The 25,340-nt window shown below is 47.3% G+C and overlaps 1 protein-coding gene across 14 annotated transcripts in view; it reads right to left on the bottom strand.

Moving 5' to 3' along the window:
• Positions 1–25,340, bottom strand: part of LOC129823057 (protein 4.1-like) — a 107,803-nt gene that overhangs the window by 42,190 nt on the left and 40,273 nt on the right. For 11 of the 14 annotated variants that reach the window (XM_055881743.1, XM_055881750.1, XM_055881749.1 and 8 more), the window contains exons 2-12: positions 19,700–19,833; positions 19,200–19,406; positions 11,299–11,403; positions 11,161–11,203; positions 10,934–11,009; positions 9,520–9,738; positions 8,970–9,057; positions 6,245–6,289; positions 3,608–3,760; positions 3,373–3,470; positions 2,486–2,661 (exon numbers count right to left, since the gene is read on the bottom strand). In XM_055881743.1, coding sequence (XP_055737718.1) covers positions 2,486–2,661; positions 3,373–3,470; positions 3,608–3,760; positions 6,245–6,289; positions 8,970–9,057; positions 9,520–9,738; positions 10,934–11,009; positions 11,161–11,203; positions 11,299–11,403; positions 19,200–19,406; positions 19,700–19,822 — 1,333 coding nt within the window. In that variant the 5' untranslated portion in view covers positions 19,823–19,833. The remainder of the gene's footprint in view (positions 1–2,485; positions 2,662–3,372; positions 3,471–3,607; positions 3,761–6,244; positions 6,290–8,969; positions 9,058–9,519; positions 9,739–10,933; positions 11,010–11,160; positions 11,204–11,298; positions 11,404–19,199; positions 19,407–19,699; positions 19,834–25,340) is intronic. The other 3 variants (XM_055881756.1, XM_055881748.1, XM_055881753.1) reach the window with 1 other exon arrangement.

Here is a 25,340-nt window from a genome sequence, read left to right on the forward strand (position 1 = left end):
CAGGGGAGAATGGGGGGTTACAGGGGTTTACAGGGGAGAATGGGGGGTTACAGGGGTTTACAGGGGAGAATGGGGGGTTACAGGGGTTTACAGGGGAGAATGGGGGGTTACAGGGGTTTACAGGGGAGAATGGGGGGTTACAGGGGTTTACAGGGGAGAATGGGGGGTTACAGGGGGTTACAGGGGAGAATGGGGGAGAGCAGGGGGTTACAGAGGGGAACAGGGGGTTACAGGGGTTTACAGGGGAGAACGGGGGGTTACAGGGGTTTACAGGGGAGAACGGGGGTTTACAGGGGTTTACAGGGGAGAATGGGGGGTTACAGGGGGTTACAGGGGAGAATGCAGGAGAGCAGGGGGTTACAGGGGTTTACAGGGGAGAATGGGGGGTTACAGGGGGGAATGGGGGGTTACAGGGGAGAATGGGGGGAGAGCAGGGGGTTACAGGGGGGAACAGGGGGTTACAGGAGAGAATGGGGGAGAACAGGGAGTTACAAGGAGGAACAGGGGGTTACAGGGGGTTATAGGGAGGAACAGGGGGTTACAGGGAGGAACAGGGGGTTATAGGGAGGAACAGGGGGTTACAGGGAGGAACAGGGGGTTACAGGGAGGAACAGGGGGTTACAGGGAGGAACAGGGGGTTACAGGGAGGAACAGGGGGTTACAGGGGGGAACAGGGAGAACGGGTGAGGACAGGGGAGAACAGGGGAGAACGGGTGGGACCAGGGGAAGATGGGGTTACAGGAGAGAACGGGGGAGAACAGGGGGTTACAGGGGAGAACAGGGGAGAACGGGTGAGGACAGGGGAGAACAGGGGAGAACGGGTGAGGACAGGGGAGAACAGGGGAGAACGGGTGAGGACAGGGGAGAACAGGGGAGAACGGGTGAGGACAGGGGAGAACAGGGGGTTACAGGGGAGAACGGGTGAGGACAGGGGAGAACAGGGGAGAACAGGGGAGAACGGGTGAGACCAGGGGAGAACGGGTGAGGACAGGGGAGAACAGGGGGTTACAGGGGAGAACAGGAGAGAACGGGTGAGGACAGGGGAGAACAGGGGAGGACAGGGGAGAACAGGGGGTTACAGGGGAGAACGGGTGAGGACAGGGGAGAACAGGGGAGAACGGGTGAGGACAGGGGAGAACGGGGGAGAACGGGTAGGACCAGGGGAGAACGGGGGGTTACAGGGAGGAACAGGGGGTTACAGGGGGGAACAGGGGGTTACAGGGAGGAACAGGGGGTTACAGGGGAGAACAGGGACAATAGGGGAGAACAGGGGAAAACGGGGTTACAGGAGAGAACGGGGGAGAACGGGTGAGGACAGGGGAGAACAGGGGAGAACGGGTGGGACCAGGGGAAAATGGGGTTACAGGAGAGAACGGGTGGGACCAGGGGAAAACAGGGGAGAACGGGTGAGGACAGGGGAGAACAGTGGAGAACGGGTGGGACCAGGGGAGAACTGGGGAGAACAGGGGAGAACAGGGGAGAACGGGTGAGGACAGGGGAGAACAAAAGCAGAGGGTGCGTTGCCGAGCGAAGATGTCAAAATAACACAATGGGGTTATAATGATAAATTCCTGTGGCGAGTATCCATTCCCTCTTCGTACACAGCCGCTGTCACTATGAGCCATTTAACTGCAGCTACCTCTGTGAGCTGGCCTGAAAAATAAAGGACATTACCTGTGGTCTGGGACTGGTTGATAAAGACAAGGGAGAGGGGGACAGCCCTGGCTACTTTGAGGGGATGAAAAGGCGATGTGAGTGCAGAGCAGCGAGGATAAAACAACGGCTACAAGCTGTAATGAGTCTGAGCGGCATACTGAGGCTTTAGCGACTTCACAGCACGGCTGCTTAGGGAGGTTCTCTTAGGCTTTCATGTAGACTGGGAAATGGTGAAGCTATCAAGGAAACGGCCACATTCAAGACAAACGGTGAACAAAATGGCTCTGTGGAGAATATAAAGTTGCATTGTTGCATCGTTCTAGGGAATTTCAAGGGAAAGTATACCAAATACCAATTCCCTATTCACGCCAGTGGCACTTGTAAGCCCATGACAGGTCTGGGAGGACCTGAGTGAATGTCAATGGTTGTGAAGACCAAATCAAGTGTGATTGATTGACAGATGTCACAATGTGTGCAGTGGTATGGCCATTATGACAGATGGGTTCATTAATTGATTGGTGCCTGAGCTGTATGGTCAAATGTACTGCCCTCTTGATACCCTATCAGCTGAATTCAACAGCTAGTGCAGCAATTCAACAGCAAGATATAGTGACTTCAAAATAGGCTGGACATAGAGACAGAGGGGGACAAGGACAACATGATTTTCTTGTTCATTTAGGTTGAGTTGTTTTTGGTTGATGTCCTGTACCTAGCTTTATGGTGGCGCACTCAATGCTTTCAGGCTAACTTTTCCAACACAAACTCTATGGGAAGAAATGTGACACAATCGTCTTTCATTCCTAAGAGAAATGATGCTGGAACTACGAACCTCCGTCCAGGCTGCGCGACATGATGTAGCGCTTGCTGGTGGAGCGCTCGAAGCGGGGTGCCGGACGGACGATCTGGGAGCTGGCTCGTCGCGTCTGGGCCTGGGTTCTCCCGCTGTATCGGAACTTAGAGCCCAGGTTTAGGAACTTCTTGGGGGGAGTTTCTGGAGACACCAACCTAGAGGACAGAGAGGAATGGTGAGGTCAGGAGAACAAGGAGGAGACATGAATCTACCTAGAGGTCAAGAAAGCCACACTATGACAGCAGGGATAGGCAAATTATCCTGGAGGGAAGCAGGGCATGCAGGCTTTTGCTCCAGCCCAGCGTGAAGATAATCAAGACAATATACAATAGCTATAAATTTACTTTCAAAACCCTCCACTGAAATGGCAGATGTCTACACGTTGAGGTGGTGTCACGTTCCTGACCTGTTTTCTCTTGTTTTGTATGTGTTTAGTTGGTCAGGGCGTGAGTTGGGGTGGGCATTCTATGTATTGTGTTTCTATGTTGGGTTTAATGTGTTGCCTGATATGGTTCTCAATTAGAGGCAGGTGTTTGACGTTTCCTCTGATTGAGAACCATATTAAGGTAGGCTGTTCTTACTGTTTGTTTGTGGGTGATTGTCTTCCGTGTCTGTGTATGTGCACCACACGGGACTGTTTCGTTTGTTCGTTTGTGTTGTCTGTACCTGTTCGTGCGTTCTTCGTGTATTTGTAAGTTCTCATGTTTTAGGTCAGTCTACGTCGTTTATTTGTTTTGTAGTTTATTCAAGTGTTCTTCGTGTTTCGTCTGTTTGTAAATAAATTCATTATGTATTCACAACCCGCTGCGCCTTGGTCCGCTCATTCACCACAAGACGACCGTTACAGGTGGTGGCCCAGGTCTCACCTGAAAAAGGTGTGGTGCTCCACGCAGACTTTCCATAGTCTCTTGGCCGCCCTATGGTTGGGGAGCTTGAACCCGATGGTGCTTTCAAACTGCTCAAACTGACGGCAAAACATACAGAAAAAACACACACACATGTCATTCTATGTGATGCCATTCTACGTACATGAAACATGATAGGGACACTTCTTTCATGTGAGGTGCTTTCATGTCAGGAGGGCCATGCTGACATGCTTACCTCTCCGGGGCGTATTTTGATGTAGAAATTATTCCTTTTATAGGAGATCTTGAGGACCTTGGGCCAGGCGAACCTGTTGATGCGCAGGCGGTCACGGTAGATCAGAAGACCGCTAGAGCACACGCCCAACATGATCTCAACACCCTCAGAATCCTGGGAAGGACCGGCAGGAACACACACCGTGGTCAACAACTTGACACTGCTATACTTTTTATTTTATTCTTTACTGCAAAATTCCTGAAACCTCTGCCAACTGGTATAAAAAAAACTGGGAACTTTAGGAAAGTTTCTGGAATGTTGTAACTCTAACTAGTTTCACATTGGAGGTAGCCTGGGTGTCAGTCAGTTTGGGCTTGACTCAACCCACTTTTTGGATGTTGTCCTCAGTTTACTGTCGGCAGGGCTAGTCAACTCCATGCCTACAGGGCCAAAGTGCTCCTGGTTTTCTTTACTACCTAGTAGTTAATTGACTGATGAATGTTACTAATTGACCCAGAGAGTCCAGAGGTGTTTCGGCCCTCCAGGCCTGGTGTTAAACGGTCCTGTTCTACAGTATGCCCACTCTTTACTAGACTCCTATACCAAGTAGAAATAATAGAGCTTCCTCTTTTATTTCTTATTTCTGGTGTTTTTTATTTGTGTTTTCGTTATACTTTTTAAAATATTGAATAATGCACTGTTGGGTAGGGCTTGCAAGTTCAGCATTTAACTGTACTTGTGCATGTGACAAATAAAATGTGACCACAATAACAGGAAAGTAGTTGACTAATGCCAAAACAGACTGAAAACCAGGCTAAAAAAGGCTTCTTGAGTGTAATAAAAAAATTGGTTCACAATATCCAGACACCACCACTTTCTCCTACAAAGAAGATAGACGGCCTGAGACACCTGGCGATGCAGCAAGCCAATTATCATTTCTCAATGACGGATTCAAATTAGCTTTGTCATTTTTCAAAAATTACATGAAAACATCATGAAAGCTGTTGTAATGTCGACGGACACATTTCACCGAAACCAAGAACTCAAGAGACAAGAAATGGACTTACATTAACAGAAACCAATTATTTATCTTAAAACTATCTATTATCACAGCTCCCACTTTCACTAGTGATATATCTGGCTTTGTTGCCAAGAGCAGGTCTTTCTCAATTGCCCAAAAATTCTGTCCTCTCCTCACCTCTTCTCCTTCATTGCACTGATCTGAAAGAAGTGACCAGGTGAAAGCCAGTCTAATGATGATCTTCCACCATATTGTTTTTACCTCTCACGTTCCAATCAGTGCAGATGAAGTTAAGGAGACAAGAGTAGCACAGATTTTGAAGACAATTTACAGAGCACACTGATGTACTTGTCTTAGCTATGTAAATGTGTACTGAACAAAAATATAAATGCAACATGCAACAATTTTCAAAGATTTTAATGAGTTACAGTTCATAGAAGGAAATCAGTCAACTGAAATTCATTAAGCCCTAATCTATACATTTCACATGACTGGGCAGGGACGCAGCCATGGGTGGGCCTGTGAGGGAGCCAGGCCCAGCCATTCAGAATGACCCCCCCGCCCCCCACACACACAGATATTTTAATGAACATTAAAATATCTGGCAACAGCTCTGTTGGACATTGCTGCAGTCAGCATGCCAATTGCACGCTCCCTCAAAACGTGAGACATCTGTGGCGTTGTGTTGTGTGACAAAACGGAGCATTTTAAATAGGCCTTTATTTGTCCCCAGCACAAGGTGAACCTGTGTAATGATCATGCTGTTTAATTCGCTTTGTGATATGCCACACCTGTCAGGTGGATGGATTATCTTGGAAAAGGAGAAATTCTCACTAACAGGGAATTAAACATATTTGTGCACAACATAGCGTAGCGTTTATATTTTTGTTCAGTATAGTTTAGGGTAGTAACGAGCAACACTCAGGTATGTTCAGCTGTGCTGTTCTATGAACTGTGTTCCAGTTTCATAGATGCTGAAGGTCTACAATGCAGCAGGGGGCATTTTGTCTAAACTTTCATTCGCACACCTAAGTACATCGCAATATGATGGCATTGCAAGGCCAGTGAATGTAATGGTGATGGAGGAGTCTATCACTCATGAGGCAAAGCCTATGACTGCAGGGACATCTACTCTTGTCTAAAATCTAATGCCATGTTCCAATTTTCACACTAGCATACCACCTGAAATGCATTCCTGATTGCTTCATTCACGTGGCATGTTAGTGTGGATATTGGAACGTAGCCTATGTGGGGCTAAGATGGCTGATACTAGTCACATGACGTCACGATGATGAGGCCTTCCCCAAAAGGTCTTGAAGTCTGCAGATCAACACAGTTGGGGTGTCACAGAGCAGATGGGGGGACAGAGGGGTTCCACAACTCCCTGTGAGTGGGATATTAGCACTGGGGCTATGAAGGGTGGGGGGTGGGTGATGTCCTATACCTCACAACAGCCACCTAAGAGACTACAACTACAGGCATCCACAATGTCAACTCGAAACTGTGGTGAGCCAACCCACAGCTCCAAACGATGGACTCTAACAGTCCAAGGTCATGCACAAAGACAGGGGTTTTCAGACAGGGACACATGTAACATACATGTAACTACATACACACAAACAAAATGCAAGCCTTACCTCGCCCTTAGCTGGAGACAAGCACTCAAACAGGCTTCCTACCAACTAGGACATTCAGTAAAAATAAGAAAACACAGTCACAGGCTGTTCTGACCAGAGGGAGGGTTTCCATGCTATCAGTGTCATCTCTTATTTGGTTATTAATGCAAATCTTAAGTGCTTATAGCGGCATGTCATTATTTCATTATTATTATTTTTCAAGACAAAACAATATGCTTACTCTCTTACACATTTGGTGTGAGGAGGTGTTGTGAAACATTTTTGGTTTGAATGGTTTTTCCGTCATTCACATGAGGTCCGATGATATAACCCAATCAATCGTTGGGTCAGGTTATATATACATTGCTGGCTACGGACCTGTATTATTATTATTATTATTCATGTTTTGACCCCTTTTTCTCCCCGATTTTCGTGGCATCCAATTGGTAGTTACAGTCTTGTCTCGTCGCTGCAACTCCCGTACGGACTCGGGAGAGGCGAAGGTCGAGAGCCATGCGTCCTCCGAAACACAACCCAATCAGGCCGCACTGCTTCTTCACACAATGCTCACTTAACCCGGAATCCAGTCACAACAATGTGTCAGAGGAAACACCGTGCACCTGGCGACCGTGTCAGCGTGCATTGCGCCCGGCCCGCCACAGGAGTCGCAGATGCATTATGGGAAAGGACATCCATGTCGGCCAAACCCTCCCCTAACCCGGTTGACGCTGGGCCGATTGTGCGCCACCCCATGGGTCCCCGGTCGTGGGCGGCTGGGACCGAGCCTGGACTCGAACCTAGAATCTCTAGTGGCACAGCTAGCCTTAGACCACTGCACCACTCAGGAGGCCACGGCAACAGAAATGCAAATGTCCAAACATTTGTTTCTTTGATGAAGACAAAAATGTGCCATATTTGTGCCATATACAGCCAGAAGAGGACTGGCCACCTCTCATAGCCTGGTTCCTCTCTAGGTTTCTTCCTAGGTTTTGGCCTTTCTAGGGAGTTTTTCCTAGCCACCGTGCTTCTACACCTGCATTGCTTGCTGTTTGGGGTTTTAGGCTGGGTTTCTGTACAGCACTTCGAGATATTAGCTGATGTACGAAGGGCTATATAAAATAAACTTGATTTGATTTGTAAAAAGTTGAGCTAAGATCTAAAAAAAAAAAAATACTGGTATTTTATCTGACTGTGTCATTTCCATTCAAATCTATTATATTTTATCTGACTGTGTCATTTCCATTCAAATCTATTATATTTTATCTGACTGTGTCATTTCCATTCAAATCTATGGTAATTTATCTGACTGTGCCATTTCCATTCAAATCTATGTCAGCGAATTGGGCCAGAGTTTTTGATTTACTTGGTTACTTAGATTTGGGTAGTTGGTCCTAAAATGTGATCCCCAGCTGACATTGCAAACAACAGAAACAACCAACATAGTTACAAAGGAACAATATTCAAGACAAAACAGAGATTAGCAAGTAATAGGTAGACCATGTATAGCGAACACACCTCTAATAGGCTAAATTCATTAATTTAAACTAAACTAAACTTATTTCTCCTAGACCTGGGTTTTTGAGGTGTCACTGAGAGCAGTACACAACACCATGGATTGGACCTGAAGTGGGTTTTGAGGTGTCACTGAGAGCAGTACACGGCACCATGGATTGGACCTGAAGTGGGTTTTGAGGTGTCACTGAGAGCAGTACACAACACCATGGATTGGACCTGAAGTGGGTTTTGAGGTGTCACTGAGAGCAGTACACAACACCATGGATTGGATCTGAAGTGGGTTTTGAGGTGTCACTGAGGCAGTACACAACACCATGGATTGGACCTGAAGTGGGTTTTGAGGTGTCACTGAGGCAGTACACAACACCATGGATTGGACCTGAAGTGGGTTTTGAGGTGTCACTGAGAGCAGTACACAACACCATGGATTGGACCTGAAGTGGGTTTTGAGGTGTCACTGAGAGCAGTACACAACACCATGGATTGGATCTGAAGTGGGTTTTGAGGTGTCACTGAGGCAGTACACAACACCATGGATTGGACCTGAAGTGGGTTTTGAGGTGTCACTGAGAGCAGTACACAACACCATGGATTGGATCTGAAGTGGGTTTTGAGGTGTCACTGAGGCAGTACACAACACCATGGATTGGACCTGAAGTGGGTTTTGAGGTGTCACTGAGGCAGTACACAACACCATGGATTGGACCTGAAGTGGGTTTTGAGGTGTCACTGAGAGCAGTACACAACACCATGGATTGGATCTGAAGTGGGTTTTGAGGTGTCACTGAGGCAGTACACAACACCATGGATTGGATCTGAGGGTTCAAACAACAATGATCCAAATGGCTATTGAAGCTGCTGGGGGTCAAAGGACAGGGAACCAGGCAGCATCATGCAGCTGCTGGGGGTCAAAGGACAGGGAACCAGGCAGCATCATGCAGCTGCTGGGGGTCAAATGACAGGGAACCAGGCAGCATCATGCAGCTGCTGGGGGCCAAAGGACAGGGAACCAGGCAGCATCATGCAGCTCCTGGGGGTCAAAGGACAGGGAACCAGGCAGCATCATGCAGCTGCTGGGGGCCAAAGGACAGGGAACCAGGCAGCATCATGCAGGTCATAACAATAGGGCTTTTTCAATTCATGACAGGGCAGGAATTTTGAAAAAAAAACAGCAGGGTTGGGGTCAGTAACAGGTAGCCTGTTTTGTCAAAGTTGAATTAGGCCACTTTACCTTGGCATGGTGCAGGTCAACTCCGTACATGGAAAGCTTCTTCACGTTTTCCAGGAAGTGCATCTCAGCGTCAGCTGGCGTCATTCCTCTGGAGAGATAAAGACACAGATTTTTGTATGGCTTTTTGACAGCTACTTTTGAGACCATGACCTTCTCTTCCACCAGACAGACGGACAGACACATGTACAGACCACCAGACTGACTTGTAGTTCTAGAGAGACAGACGGACAGACACATGTACAGACCACCAGACTGACTTGTAGTTCTAGAGAGACAGATGGACAGACAACTAGACTGACTTCTACACTCTTAGAAAAAAAGGTGCTATCTAGAACCGAAAAGGGCTGTCCCGATAGGAGAAACCTTTGAAGAACCTTTTAGGTACCTTTTGGTTCCAGCTAGAACCCTTTTGAGTTCCACGTAGAACCCGTTCCATAGAAGGTTCTACGTGGAACCCAAAAGAGTTTTACCTGGAACCAAAAAGGGTTCTCGTATGGGAACTGATGAAGAACCCTTTCTTCTAAGTGTAGTTCTCAACAGACAGACTAACTTGTAGTTTTTGTGCAGGTCCATGACCTTCTCCTCCAGCTCCTTGGTCTGGTTGGGGGCGAAGCGGAACTCGCTGACGTAGTCCGTCCCAGACTCCTCGAGATCGTAGTCCCCCAACTCTGATTGAACCGTGTAGGATCCCAGCACCGTGTGGGTGGCGAAAGAGCATGGCAGACGCCCAGACACCACGTCATCCCTCAACTGGAGGCACAGGTAATATCTGGAAGGGGAGAGAAAGGGATGAGAGGGCGAGGGACAGATAGAGAGGGGTGAGGAAAGAGAAAGGAGAGTGAGGGATGGAGTTTGTGTCATGAGGAGAGACAAAAGTGTGAGAGAAATGGAGAAAAAAGAGAAAGAGAAAAAGAGCGAGAAATAGGTAATTGGAAATAAAATGCACACAGCACAGTATTTCATTGATAAAAAAAATTAATTTGTTATTATGCTTATATACACTGAGTATACCAAACATTACGAACACCTTCCTAATATTAAGGTTCATCCCCCCAGCCTCCCGAGTGGTGCAGTGGTCTAAGGCTAGCTGTGCCACTAGAGATTCTGTGTTCCGAGTCCAGGCTCTGTCGCAGCCGGCTGCGACCGGGAGACACATGTGGCGGCGCACAATTGGCTCAGCGTCGTCTGGGTTAGGGGAGGGTTAGGCCGGCAGGGATGTTCTTGTCCCACCGCGCACTAGCGCCTCCTGTGGCGGGCCGGGCGCAGTGCACGCTGACACGGTCGCCAGGTGTACCGTGTTTCCTCCGACAAATTGGTGTGGCTTGCTTCCGGGTTAAGTGAGCATTGTTTGAAGAAGCAGTGCGGCCTGATTGGGTTGTGTTTAGGAGAACGCACGGCTCTCGACCTTCGCCTCTCCCGAGTCCGTACGGGAGTTGCAGCGATGAGACAAGACTGTATCTACCAATTGGATACCACGAAATTGGGGTGAAAAAGGGGTCAAAATAAATAAATAAACGTTTCATCCCCTTTTCCCCTCAGAACAGCCTCAATTCGTTGATTTTACAAGGTGTCGAAAGCGTTCCACAGGGATGCTGGCCCATGTTGACTCCAATGCTTCCCACAGTTGAGTGAAGTTGGCTGGATGTCATTTGGGTGCTGGATCATTCTTGATACACACAGAAAACTGTTGAGTGTGAAAAACCCAGCAGCGTTGTAGTTGTTGACACAAACCGGTGTGACTGACACCTACTACCATACCCCGTTCAAAGCCACTTCAATCTTTTGTCTTGCCCATTCACTCAAGGCTTAAAAATCCTTCTCTAACCTGTTTCCTCTCCTTCATCTACAGTGATTGAAGTTCACCTGGATTCACTTGTTCAGTCTATGTCATGAAAAGAGCAAGTGTTCTTAATGTTTTGTATACTCAGTGTATATCCCGAAAGTAGAACTATAGAAAGTGTAACCTTGTAATATCCTCAGACAGCTGGGCAGGGTCTGGAGGGTAGAACTTCACATTGAATGAAAAATTCCAGGCGGCTCCTGCAGCGTACAAAAACAAATATTTAATTGAAATGACCATTGAACAGCAGGAAATAACCCAGATTGTGCCTTTAAGCCGGAGTAACTAGCATGCGGGCTAACTTTCAAACCACGCAGAGAAATAACGTTCAAAAGCCCATATTCTACACACCTCTGATCTGTTTCTTCATCTCCTTGGATTGGTCTAACCAGTTCTGGTTCAAGAGTTCAAGAAGACAGTGTTAATTCACGTCAAAACATGTTCAAAACACCCCTAATTATACAGCAAAATCAACAAGACAAATTCCACCTTTTGGTTTTCGATGTCCCGGAATGTGATGCCAAAGTAGTCCTTTTCCAGGAGGTTAAGCTGCTCACACACTTTGTCAAATAACACATGGCCTCTCTCCCGTTTCTGCAGATAGAGACACTTAGATTAACCTACATTCTATTAGTCCTGAAATTATACATTGGACAGATGTATACTGCGGCATACAATGTTTCGGATCTCAAACCCCTCCTAAATGACAACGGCATCCCAGCGCACTAAATTGTGATATATTCCTCCCACCGGTTCGGGAGCCGTTTAATGATGGATAGCACTAAAGAAGAGAATCCACACGACTCAACCATGACTCAACTCTCTACAGGGGAAGAAGTCGCCTGTTATAAGGGCTCCACTCCCATCTCCCAGCATCACACCATTTTATGTCACATCATGATGAGTGTCCTAATGTCTGCTACCCTGCCTGGCCCTCGCAGGGTGAGATCCAAGGCTCCCTGCCGCCATGATACGTCAACCTGTGAGGCTCCTATTGCTACCTCTAAATAAGCAACATGCCTTAATGCTACGTAATAATAGCCCAATGAAGTGCTTATACAGAGCCGTGAAAAAGTATTTGCCCCCTTTCTGATTTTCTCTATTTTTGCATATCTTTGATACTGAATGTTATCAGATCTTCAACCCAAACCTAATATTAGATAAAGGGAACCTGAGTTTACAAATAACCCCCCAAAAATATACATATTTTATTTATTTAATTGACAAAGTTATGCAAGACCCAATTCCCCTGTGTGAGAAATTAATTGCCCCCTTAAAACCTTGAGCTGCAATGACTGTAACCAAATGTTTCCTGTAGTTGTTGATCAGTCTCTCACGTTGCTGTGGAGGAATTTTGGCCCACTCTCCCATGCAGAACTGCCTTAACTCAGCGGCATTTGTGTATATTTTGTGTGTGTTTTTTTACACCCCTTTATCTCCCCAATTTTGTGGTATCCAATTGGTAGTTACAGTCTTGTCCCATCGCTGCAACTCCCGTATGGACTCGGGAGAGGCAAAGTTCAAGAGCAGTGAGTCCTCCGAAACACAACCCAGCCAAGCCACACTGCTTCTTGACACATGCCCACTTAACCCGGAAGCCATCCACACCAATGTGTCGGACGAAACACTGTACACCTGGCGCCCGTGTCAGCGTGCATTGCGCCCGGGCCCACCACAGGAGTCGCTAGTGCAAGTTGGGACAAGAACATCCCTGCCGGCCAAACCCTTCCCTAACCCGGACGACGCTGGGACAATTGCGCGCCACCCCATGGGTCTCCCGGTCGCGGCTGGCTGCAGCAGAGTCCGGACTTGAACCAGGATCTCTGGTTCATCGCAGTGTCTTAGACCTCTGCGCCACTTGGGAGGCCTTCATTTGTGTTTTTCTAAGCCTGAACTGCTCATTTCACAGCCTGCCACAACATCTCAATTGGGATTAGGTCTGGACTTTGACTAGGCCATTCTAAAATTTCAAATTTGTTGCTTTTTAACCATTTTCATGTAGACTTGATTGTGTGTTTTGGATCATTGTCTTTCTGCATGACCCAGCTGTGCTTCAGCTTACAGACGGATGACCTGACATTCTCTTGTAGAATTATCTGATACAGAGCAGAATTCATGGTACCTTCTATTAAGGCAAGTCGTCCTGTTCCTGAGGCAGCAAAGCATCCCCAAACCATCACACTACCACCACCACGCTTGACCTTCGGTATGAGGTTCTTACTGTGGAATGCAGTGTTTGGTTTTCACGAGACATAAGGGGACCCATCTCATCCAAAAAGTTGACCAAAAGCACCTGGAAGATCATCAAGACTCTTGGGAGGATGTTTTATGGACAGATGTATAACAAAAGTATAACTTTTTGGACAACATGGGTCCCATTATGTCTGGCGAAAACCAAACACTCTGTTGTCGAAGATAATTTTCCTGCGCTGCAGGAAATTCAAATGAGCTTTGTGATTTACATAAATTCACAAAAAAATTCACAATCTCTTGCTCGCTCAAGCGCTAAAGCACCAGACAGAATTACATTTCCTACTACTGCGACATTCAAATGTACAAAAATGTACCTGCAATGCAGCCATACACATCAACAACTGTTTTATATAGCTTAATAACACAAGATATATTGGTCTCCACTATGACATACAAGTGTACCCGAACTAAACTATAGCCCACTGCAGCCTATGAAAATGTATTTCCCGTTAGAAATGATCAAGAAATATTGTATATACAATCAAATGCTCCTGCTGCAGGATTATTTTACACCTGCGACAAAACTGGTATGTCCAAATATGTCACCTTGAAACGGAGAAAGATTAAGAGGGTTATTTTGCAGAGTGTTTCTGGAGTAAAAAGAAAACAAGGGTTCCAAAAGGGTTCTTTGGCTGTCCCCAAAGGAGAACCCTTTTTGGTTCCAGGTAGAAACCTTTTTTGGTTTTAGGTAGAACTCTTTTGGGTTCCACGTAGAACCTTCTGTGGAAAGGGTTCTACTTGGAACCAAAATGGTTCTACCTGGAACCAAAAAGGTTCTTCAAAGGGCTCTCCTATGGGGGCAGCCGAAGAACCCTTTTCAGTTCTAGATAGCACCTTTTTTGTGTTGCTAGGTTTGTTAAAAGTGAGACAAACCAAGTCTGCAGCGTACCGTCATCTCCCATTGGTCTCAGTTAGTGTGTCTTGACGTACACTGAGACTGTTGTTACATCTGTCCACAGAATACTCCAAGACTCCGATAATTATCTCTCTCATCACGATCAGAGAGGCAAAACTCCTCCAAGAAAAACAAATCTGCTTCTTCTGTTGTCACTTCCTCTGAAAGCGTGGGATCAAAATGAATACTTGAGATGGGCTTTTCGGAAGTTATGCCAGTCAAGCCCACAATCAGGTACAAAACAACTGTGTGTGTGTGTGTGTGTGTGTGTGTGTGTGTGTGTGTGTGTGTGTGTGTGTGTGTGTGTGTGTGTGTGTGTGTGTGTGTGTGTGTGTGTGTGTGTGTGTGTGTGTGTATGCAGCAAGAAACATATAGGAGGCAAGAAAATCCCACATTTTTGTAAATGAGGAACATGCTAATGGTAGGTCTCAGTGATTTACTGTGAAATGCAGTCAAGCCATTTCCCAGGTCGTACGGCCTCTTGGGGAGCCACTTAACCACTGTAACCTCATTAAACAATGACCAGTAATAATCTAAGCTTCAGGCAACTGCCAAAATAAAGGAAACACTTGGGGGATACAACGAATATTGAAAGCAGGTGCTTCCACACAGGTGTGGTTTTTGGAGTTAAATTAAGCAATTAACATCCCATCATGTATAAAACGCCCAGTTACCCATTATTCTGGCTACCATGGCTAGAAGAAGAGATCTCAGTGACTTTGAAAGAGGGGTCTCAAAGGAGCTTAAGGGGTTTTAAAGTGTGTGTGTGTGTGTGTGTGTGTGTGTGTGTGTGTGTGTGTGTGTGTGTGTGTGTGTGTGTGTGTGTGTGTGTGTGTGTGTGTGTGTGTGTGTGTGTGTGTGTGTGTCTCAGTCACCATACCTCAACCTAATTGAACACTTACGGAAGATTCTGGAGTGGCGCCTGAGACAGCGTTTTCCACCACCATCAACAAAACACCAAATTATGGAATTTCTTGTGAATGGTGACGCATCCCTTCAATAGACTTCCAGACAATTGAAGAATCTATGCCAAGGCACATTGAAGCTGTTCTGGCGGCTGGTGGTGGCCCAATGCCATTAAGACACTTTATGTTAGTGTTTCCTTTATTTTGGCAGTTACCTGTATGTGAATTAGCCTTGGGCAGCCAGCGGCTAACGCTAAAGAACATCCGCTCTGCAGCCTCAATTTCCCTTCCAGAAGGAGCACTTCAACGATCTCCCTCACTGTCTGAGTGATCCAAACAACATCCACAAAGCTACAAAGAATGTAGCTACTGAACCACAAGGACAAAGAGAGATGTAGAGAAAAACATGTTTTCACTTCCCTAGCCGCCACGTCACTACATCCATTACTAGGAGTGTTATTGTGGCATTGATGGGGGCTGATGGATAGTTAATTGGAATGCTGCTTGTGTGGTAAGTCAGAGCACATTGATGAGTCAGACCATTTGGACCAGAAGAAGAGTGGCATGTCACTGCGAGAGAGGAGGAGACGTCATGCCATCATCCCCCTCTTTTTTTATCCCCTCTCTGTCCCGCTCTCTGTTCTCCACTCTTTTATCCCCTCAGTGAACTCTCTGTACCTCTCTCGCCCCCTCGATCCTTCTCCAATTTCCTCTCTCGCCTCAAGTCTTTCCACTCTCCTCTCTCTTTCCCTCTCTCTCCTTAGCCTTCTCTCTTCTTATCACACTTCCCCCTCTCTCTTCCCCCTGCCCCCCTCACTCTTCCCCCTGCCCCCCTCACTCTTCCCCTGCCCCCTCTCACTCTTCCCCTGCCCCCTCTCACTCTTCCCCCTGCCCCCTCTCTCTCTTCCCCCTGCCCCGCCTCACTCTTCCCCTGCCCCCTCTCACTCTTCCCCTGCCCCCTCTCACTCTTCCCCTGCCCCCTCTCACTCTTCCCCCTGCCCCCTCTCTCTCTTCCCCCTGCCCCGCCTCACTCTTCCCCTGCCCCCTCTCACTCTTCCCCTGCCCCCTCTCACTCTTCCCCTGCCCCCTCTCACTCTTCCCCTGCTCCCTCTCACTCTTCCCCGTGCTCCCCCTCACTCTCCCCCTGCCCCCCCTCACTCTTCCCCCTGCCCCCCTCACTCTTCCCCCTGCCCCCCTCACTCTTCCCCGTGCTCCCTCTCACTCTCCCCCCCCTCACTCTCCCCCTGCCCCCCCTCACTCTTCCCCCTGCCCCCCTCACTCTTCCCCTGCTCCCTCTCACTCTTCCCCGTGCTCCCTCTCACTCTTCCCCTGCTCCCTCTCACTCTTCCCCGTGCTCCCTCTCACTCTTCCCCTGCTCCCTCTCACTCTTCCCCGTGCTCCCTCTCACTCTCCCCCCCTCACTCTCCCCCTGCCCCCCCTCACTCTTCCCCCTGCCCCCCCTCACTCTTCCCCCTGCCCCCCTCACTCTTCCCCTGCTCCCTCTCACTCTTCCCCGTGCTCCCTCTCACCCCCCCCCTCACTCTCCCCCCGCCCCCCTCACTCTTCCCCCCGCTCCCTCTCTCTCTTCCCCCCGCCCCCTCTCTCTCTTCCCCCCGCCCCCTCTCACTCTTCCCCTGCCCCCCTCTCTCTTCCCCCTGCTCCCCCTCACTCTCCCCCTGCCCCCTCTCACTCTTCCCCCTGCTCCCCCTCACTCTATTCCCCCTGCCCCCTCTCACTCTCCCCCTGCCCCCTCTCACTCTTCCCCCTGCCCCCCCTCACTCTCCCCCTGCCCCCTCTCACTCTCCCCCTGCCCCCTCTCACTCTTCCCCCTGCCCCCTCTCACTCTTCCCCCTGCCCCCTCTCACTCTTCCCCTGCCCCCCTCTCTCTTCCCCCTGCCCCCTTCACTCTTCCCCCTGCCCCCTCTCACTCTTCCCCCTGCCCCCTCTCACTCTTCCCCCTGCCCCCCTCTCTCTTCCCCCTGCCCCCCTCACTCTTCCCCCTGCCCCCTCTCACTCTTCCCCCTGCCCCCCTCTCTCTCCCCCTGCCCCCCTCTCTCTCCCCCTGCCCCCCTCTCTTTCCCCCTGCCCCCCTCTCACTCTTCCCCTGCCCCCTCTCACTCTTCCCCCTGCCCCCTCTCACTCTTCCCCTGCCCCCTCTCACTCTTCCCCCTGCCCCCTCTCACTCTTCCCCTGCCCCCTCTCACTCTTCCCCCTGCCCCCCTCTCTTTCCCCCTGCCCCCCTCTCACTCTTCCCCTGCCCCCTCACTCTTCCCCTGCCCCTCTCACTCTTCCCCTGCCCCCCTCTCTCTTCCCCCTGCCCCCCTCTCTCTTCCCCCTGCCCCCTTCACTCTTCCCCCCTCTCACTCTTCCCCCTGCCCCCTCTCTCTTCCCCCTGCCCCCCTCACTCTTCCCCTTGCCCCCCTCTCTCTCCCCCTGCCCCCCTCTCTCTTCCCCCTGCCCCCTCTCTTTCCCCCTGCCCCCTCTCTTTCCCCCTGCCCCCCTCTCACTCTTCCCCTGCCCCCTCTCACTCTTCCCCCTGCCCCCCTCTCTTTCCCCCTGCCCCCCTCTCACTCTTCCCCTGCCCCCCTCTCACTCTTCCCCCTGCCCCCTCTCACTCTTCCCCTGCCCCCTCTCACTCTTCCCCCTGCCCCCTCTCACTCTTCCCCTGCCCCCTCTCACTCTTCCCCCTGCCCCCCTCTCTTTCCCCCTGCCCCCCTCTCACTCTTCCCCCTGCCCCCCTCACTCTTCCCCCTGCCCCCTCTCACTCTTCCCCCTGCCCCCCCTCACTCTTCCCCCTGCCCCCCTCTCTTTCCCCCTGCCCCCCTCTCACTCTTCCCCTGCCCCCTCTCACTCTTCCCCCTGCCCCTCTCACTCTTCCCCTGCCCCCTCTCACTCTTCCCCCTGCCCCCTCTCACTCTTCCCCCTGCCCCCCTCTCTTTCCCCCTGCCCCCTCTTCCCCCTGCCCCGCTCTCTCTTCCCCCTGCCCCCCCTCTCTCTTCCCCCTACCCCCTCACTCTTCACCTGCTCCCCCCTCTCTCCCCCCCCCCCCTCCCCCACGTCTCTCCTCTGTCCTCTCTGCTGGGAACAGAGCCAGTCAATTATCACTGCAGCACATTAAGCCCGGGGCCACACCCCTCTTTTCGCCGTGTCACATTCCCATGGCCACCAACACCAAGCGACCAACCGAACGAATGGGCCAACCGGCCACAATGCTCTATCATCTTTTTCCATTGGACGTTCTGACTAATCTGTCTAAATCCAGCCCAGGGCTCAAACTGCACTAAGTAGATTGGTTTCTCTCCAGTTTCTGTCTGACAAGAGTTTGCTGGAAGCTACAGAACAGAGTCTCTGGAGACAAAACATTAAATATATAGGACAGGACAGATTTATACAGTGACGGATGACGTCTGCTTAGAAGCAAAACGTCAAATTGACCAAAAAAAGCTCTGTCTCTAGACGTGGTGGGCGAAGGGGTGTTTATCAATGTAAACAGACAGTATTAGGTCTAAGGGGAGTTTTTTACAATACTGTTAAAAGCAGAGTCAATTCCATAGTCTTTAATTATGTTAAGATCAGAGAATACAGGAAATAAAAGGAAGAGCCATGCATATAGATGAGCTTCTAATAGAACAATATCATTAATGTCCACCCATCCTGTAAACTGGTGAATTTGTAGAAGTAAAGGTCATTGAGTCAGCATGATAAAAACAACCTCAAGCCAACTTGTATTTTTCAGGGTTCATCTGTCAAAGAGACCTCTGTCTCAGTATGACTCCGTGATAAAATAAAGAGACCTCTGTCTCAGTATGACTCCCTGATAAAATAAAGAGACCTCTGTCTCAGTATGACTCCCTGATAAAATAAAGAGACTACTGTCTCAGTATGACTCCCTGATAAAATGGCTAAATAAAGAAAATAAAGAAATGTCAGTTAGACTAACTTTGATACATTAAGGTCCTTCCGTCACCCCATCTCTATCCCTGGTGAACTCTGCCACACACACACACACACACACACACACACACACACACACACACACACACACACACACACACACACACACACACACACACAGTACATCCCCACATACATACACTCAAACCCATCCCCCCACACACACCAACCCACTTACTGTATCACAACCGGCCATGATTGGGAGTCCCATAGGGCGGCGCACAATAGGCCCAGCGTCGTTAGGGTTTGGCCGGTGTAGGCCGTCATTGTAAATAAGAATTTGTTCTTAACTGACTTGCCTAGTTAAATAAAAGTGAAATAATTTTAAATAAATAAAAAGCTACCTCCTAAACTCCTCTCCCCAAACAGCGAAACAAACCCACCTCCACCACGCAGGTGTAGACGGAGCCATCGAGCAGGGTGACCTTGCACTGCATGTTCCTGGAGCTGCGGACACTCCGTCCTCCACCGGGAGACCTGGACAGCTTACTGGTGGATGACCTGTACGAGGTCCTGTCCTCCTCCGCCTGCGATGGCTCCAGCTGATTCCCCTGTGGGACCACGTCTCCCTCCGCTCTCTCGTCGCCGTTCTGGACAGGGGGGACATGTTTTAACACAGCACCGTGGGCATGTTGAAGAGGTATGATTATGATAATGTGTTGTTTTGGACCAAACAGGTTGTGACACGAATGGTCAAGTGGAATAAATAGTTGGTTTGCCGGATGAATCTGACAGGAAAGTTCAGAGAAAATATTTGGACACTTGTTTATTATCATGTGGGTGTTTGATAATGTATCAAATGTTTCTGTGACGAATATAAAGCCTTTTCCTAATGCACTTCCTGTATGACGATGACAATGCGTATTTTGTGGGTGTGGCTAACCTGCTCTTTTCTGACAGGCGTGCTGTGGGCGGCAGCCGGGGGAAAAGAGTCCGCCTCCAGTTGTGGAGCCGCACTGGCCTCCTGCTGGTCCGCGCTAGACTCTGAATTTGGTTCTGTCGTCATGGCGATTCACCCTACAACACAGGAAATAAATACACACAACATGAGACGGGAGAATTTGGACAGAGAAAACAGGTACAACACATGCCCTTATACATGCCCACATGTCTAACTACAACTCACACCCAACTCATTTATAAGAATACGCTTTGATAATAAAGTGAGTACTTTGTGCATAGCTTCAGAATGACAGCGTACGCTCCTAGAAATAAAGTGCCTCCTAGAACAGAAAGGGTTTTTCGGCTGTCCCCATAGAATAACCCTTTGTAGAACCCTTTCTGGTTCCAGATAGAACCCTTTTGGTTCCAAGTAGAACCCTTTTGGGTTACATGTAGAACCCTTTCCACATAGGGTTCAACACGGAACCCAAAAGAGTTCTACCTGGAACCAAAAAATGTTCTCCTATGGGGACAGCCGAAGAACCCTTTTGGAACCCTTTTTTCTAAGAGTGTACAGCAATGCAGGGATATCATCATATTGACAACCGCCACATCGTCCATCTGAGGAGCACTTCCTTACAGTGGGGAGAACACGTATTTGATACACTGCCGATTTTGCAGGTTCTCCTACTTACAAAGCATGTAGAGGTCTGTAATTTTTATCATAGGTACACTTCAACTGTGAGAGACGGAATCTAAAAAAAAAAAAAAAAAAAAAATCCAGAAAATCACATTGTATGATTTTTAAGTAATTAATTTGCATTTTATTACATGACATAAGTATTTGATCACCTACCAACCAGTAAGAATTCCGGCTCTCACAGACCTGTTAGTTTTTCTTTAAGAAGCCCTCCTGTTCTCCACTCATTACCTGTATTAACTGCACCTGTTTGAACTTGTTACCTGTATAAAAGACACCTGTCCACACACTCAATCAAACAGATTCCAACCTCTCCACAATGGCCAAGACCAGAGAGCTGTGTAAGGACATCATGGATAAAATTGTAGACCTGCACAAGGCTGGGATGGGCTACAGGACAATAGGAAAGCAGCTTGGTGAGAAGGCAACAACTGTTGGCGCAATTATTAGAAAATGGAAGAAGTTCAAGATGACGGTCAATCACCCTCGGTCTGGGGCTCCATGCAAGATCTCACCTCGTGGGGCATCACTGATTATGAGGAAGGTGAGGGATCAGCCCAGAACTACACGGCAGGACCTGGTCAATGACTTGAAGAGAGCTGGGACCACAGTCTCAAAGAAAACCATTAGTAACACACTACGCCGTCATGGATTAAAATTCTGCAGCGCACGCAAGGTCTCCTTTCTGAAGCCAGCGCATGTCCAGGCCCGTCTGAAGTTTGCCAATGACCATCTGGATGATCCAGAGGAGGAATGGGAGAAGGTCATGTGGTCTGATGAGACAAAAATAGATCTTTTTGGGCTAAACTCCACTCGCCGTGTTTGGAGGAAGAAGAAGGATGAGTACAACCCGAAGAACACCATCCCAACCGGTCAAACACCATCCCAACCGGTCAACTACTGGTCAAATAACTACTGGTCAGATAAATACTGGTCAAATAACTACTGGTCAATAAGTACTGGTCAATAAGTACTGGTCAGATAACTACTGGTCAATAACTACTGGTCAATAACTACTGGTCAATAACTACTAGTAAAATAACTACTGGTCAGATAACTACTGGTCAGATAACTACTGGTCAGATAACTACTGGTCAAATAACTACTGGTCAATAACTACTGGTCAAATAACTACTGGTCAGATAACTACTGGTCAGATAACTACTGGTTAATAACTACTGGTCAAATAACTACTGGTCAGATAACTACTGGTCAATAACTACTGGTCAATAACTACTGGTCAATAACTACTGGTCAGATAACTACTGGTCAGATAACTACTGGTCAATAACTACTGGTCAGATAACTACTGGTCAATAACTACTGGTCAGATAACTACTGGTCAATAACTACTGGTCAATAACTACTGGTCAATAACTACTGGTCAATAACTACTGGTCAATAACTACTGGTCAAATAACTACTGGTCAATAACTACTGGTCAATAACTACTGGTCAGATAACTACTGGTCAATAACTACTGGTCAGATAACTACTGGTCAATAACTACTGGTCAAATAACTACTGGCCAGATAACTACTGGTCAATAACTACTGGTCAAATAACTACTGGTCAAATAACTACTGGTCAAATAACTACTGGTTAATAACTACTGGTCAAATATATTCAGCTGTCTTAAAGGACAAAGTAAGGTAAAAATATTAAATGCCTCTTTACAAAAACAAACAAACAAAAAACACTTCAGTCCATTAAAGTTAATTTGCTAATAATTTGACACCATATCATCAACCTATTACCATTTCATGATTCTTATGTGCTAACTCCACATGAATCACTGTAAATATGTATTAGTGTCATTAATGACGTATCCATGCTGTAATGAATCTGCGAGGGAAACGTAAGTATGTGAACTTTGGCCTGCATGGCTGGAGGTGTTTGGCTGGGGTAGTGCGGCATTCGGACACACACACACACACACGCAAACACACACACACACACACACACACACACACACACACACACACACACACACACACACACACACACACACACACACACACACAGGGCTGTGGCAGGGTTGTCATAGCTGTTGATGCCCTGTCAGTCATAGTTAAAGTTCTATGTACCCCTACAAATATACAATTCAAACCACAACATGGGTCACAAATATACAATTCAAACCACAACATGGGTCATAAATATACAATTCAAACCACAACATGAGACAAAAATATACAATTCAAACCACAACATGAGTCATAAATATACAATTCAAACCACAACATGGGTCACAAATATACAATTCAAACCACAACATGAGTCATAAATATACAATTCAAACCACAACATGAGACATAAATATACAATTCAAACTACAACATGGGTCATAAATATACAATTCAACCTACAACATGAGTCATAAATATACAATTCAAACCACAACATGAATCACAAATATACAATTCAAACCACAACATGAGACAAAAATATACAATTCAAACTACAACATGGGTCACAAATATACAATTCAAACCACAACATGAGTCATAAATATACAATTCAAACCACAACATGAGTCATAAATATACAATTCAAACCACAACATGAGTCACAAATATACAATTCAAACCACAACATGAGACAAAATTATACAATTCAAACTACAACATGAGTCATAAATATACAATTCAAACTACAACATGAGTCACAAATATACAATTCAAACCACAACATGAGTCACAAATATACAATTCAAACCACAACATGAGACAAAAATATACAATTCAAACCACAACATGAGACAAAAATATACAATTCAAACTACAACATGAGACATAAATATACAATTCAAACCACTTCTCTTAACTCACGGATGTTTTACAAATGACCCCACGATGAACCAAAATTTTTACTCAGTTTCAAAAATATTTTAGTCACAGTGTGAAATATCAGACAAGCTCAGGTACATACTGTTTTGACAAAATTGAGGTGAAGACACACACACACACACACACCCCTAGTCAGTCTTTCCAGAGCATTTTATTCCTCTTCATTCAACAGAAGGCTTATCCTTGCAGGGTTGTAAATGGACTCTGTGGGGTGTAAGCCTGTGGAACCTTCCCTTGGTTTAATCGACTTTCTGTAATATAGGTCAGTGTGCACTGTTGGCCAGGCAGCATGATGTCACACCATAAGCTCTCCCTCTGTTTATTCCAACCAAACAGGTGACAGATTAGAGTAGGCCAGCTAGAAGGACCCCGTTGGCATGGAAACCATTGGTAGGCAATAAAAACGCCAATACCAAAGACCAATCTCCAAAATGACTTTTAGTGATTTTTTCATATCCGTGCTTCAGGGCAAAGCGGATGTAAAAGCTGGAAGGGAAGTATACTAGCTATGACAAGAGGCGACATGAGAAGGGATGTAGACTAGCTATGACAAGAGGCGACATGATGGAAGGGATGTGGACTAGCTATGACAAGAGGCGACATGAGAAGGGAAGGGATGTAGACTAGCTATGACAAGAAGTGACATGAGAAGGGAAGGGATGTAGACTAGCTATGACAAGAGGCGACATGAGAAGGGAAGGGAAGTAGACTAGCTATGACAAGAGGCGACATGATGGAAGGGATGTAGACTAGCTATGACAAGAGGCGACATGATGGAAGGGATGTAGACTAGCTATGACAAGAGGCGACATGAGAATGGAAGGGATGTAGACTAGCTATGACAAGAGGCGACATGAGAAGGGAAGGGATGTAGACTAGCTATGACAAGAGGCGACATGAGAATGGAAGGGATGTAGACTAGCTATGACAAGAGGCAACATGAGAATGGAAGGGAAGTAGACTAGCTATGACAAGAGGCGACATGAGAAGGGAAGGGATGTAGACTAGCTATGACAAGAGGCGACATGAGAATGCCTGTGCAAATTTAAAAATACAACAAATCTGATCTAGATTAGAACATCGGCCTGATGCAAATTATCCTAATAATGTAAATTATAATAAACAATGCCTGGATAGAAATGAGAACAACGTAACATTGAGGTGAGATTCTGGTCAGAATACATTAGCATTGATTTGTAAAGACGCTCCACCTGCCAGTGTGGGTGTAGTCAGACATTAGCATTGATTTGTAAAGACGCTCCACCTGCCAGTGTGGGTGTAGTCAGATATTAGCATTGATTTGTAAAGACGCTCCACCTGCCAGTGTGGTAGTAGTCAGATATTAGCATTGATTTGTAAAGACGCTCCATCTGCCAGTGTGGTAGTAGTCAGATATTAGCATTGATTTGTAAAGACGCTCCACCTGCCAGTGTGGTAGTAGTCAGATATTAGCATTGATTTGTAAAGACGCTCCATCTGCCAGTGTGGATGTAGTCAGACATTAGCATTGATTTGTAAAGACGCTCCACCTGCCAGTGTGGATGTAGTCAGATATTAGCATTGATTTGTAAAGACGCTCCACCTGCCAGTGTGGATGTAGTCAGACATTAGCATTGATTTGTAAAGACGCTCCACCTGCCAGTGTGGATGTAGTCAGACATTAGCATTGATTTGTAAACACGCTCCACCTGCCAGTGTGGATGTAGTCAGATATTAGCATTGATTTGTAAAGACGCTCCACCTGCCAGTGTGGATGTAGTCAGACATTAGCATTGATTTGTAAAGACGCTCCACCTGCCAGTGTGGATGTAGTCAGACATTAGCATTGATTTGTAAAGACGCTCCACCTGCCAGTGTGGATGTAGTCAGATATTAGCATTGATTTGTAAAGACGCTCCACCTGCCAGTGTGGATGTAGTCAGACATTAGCATTGATTTGTAAAGACGCTCCACCTGCCAGTGTGGATGTAGTCAGACATTAGCATTGGTTTGTAAAGACGCTCCACCTGCCAGTGTGGATGTAGTCAGACATTAGCATTGATTTGTAAAGACGCTCCACCTGCCAGTGTGGATGTAGTCAGACATTAGCATTG

Source organism: Salvelinus fontinalis, chromosome 25 (assembly GCF_029448725.1).
Source record: "Salvelinus fontinalis isolate EN_2023a chromosome 25, ASM2944872v1, whole genome shotgun sequence".
In the NCBI taxonomy this organism is placed as follows: Eukaryota; Metazoa; Chordata; class Actinopteri; order Salmoniformes; family Salmonidae; genus Salvelinus; species Salvelinus fontinalis.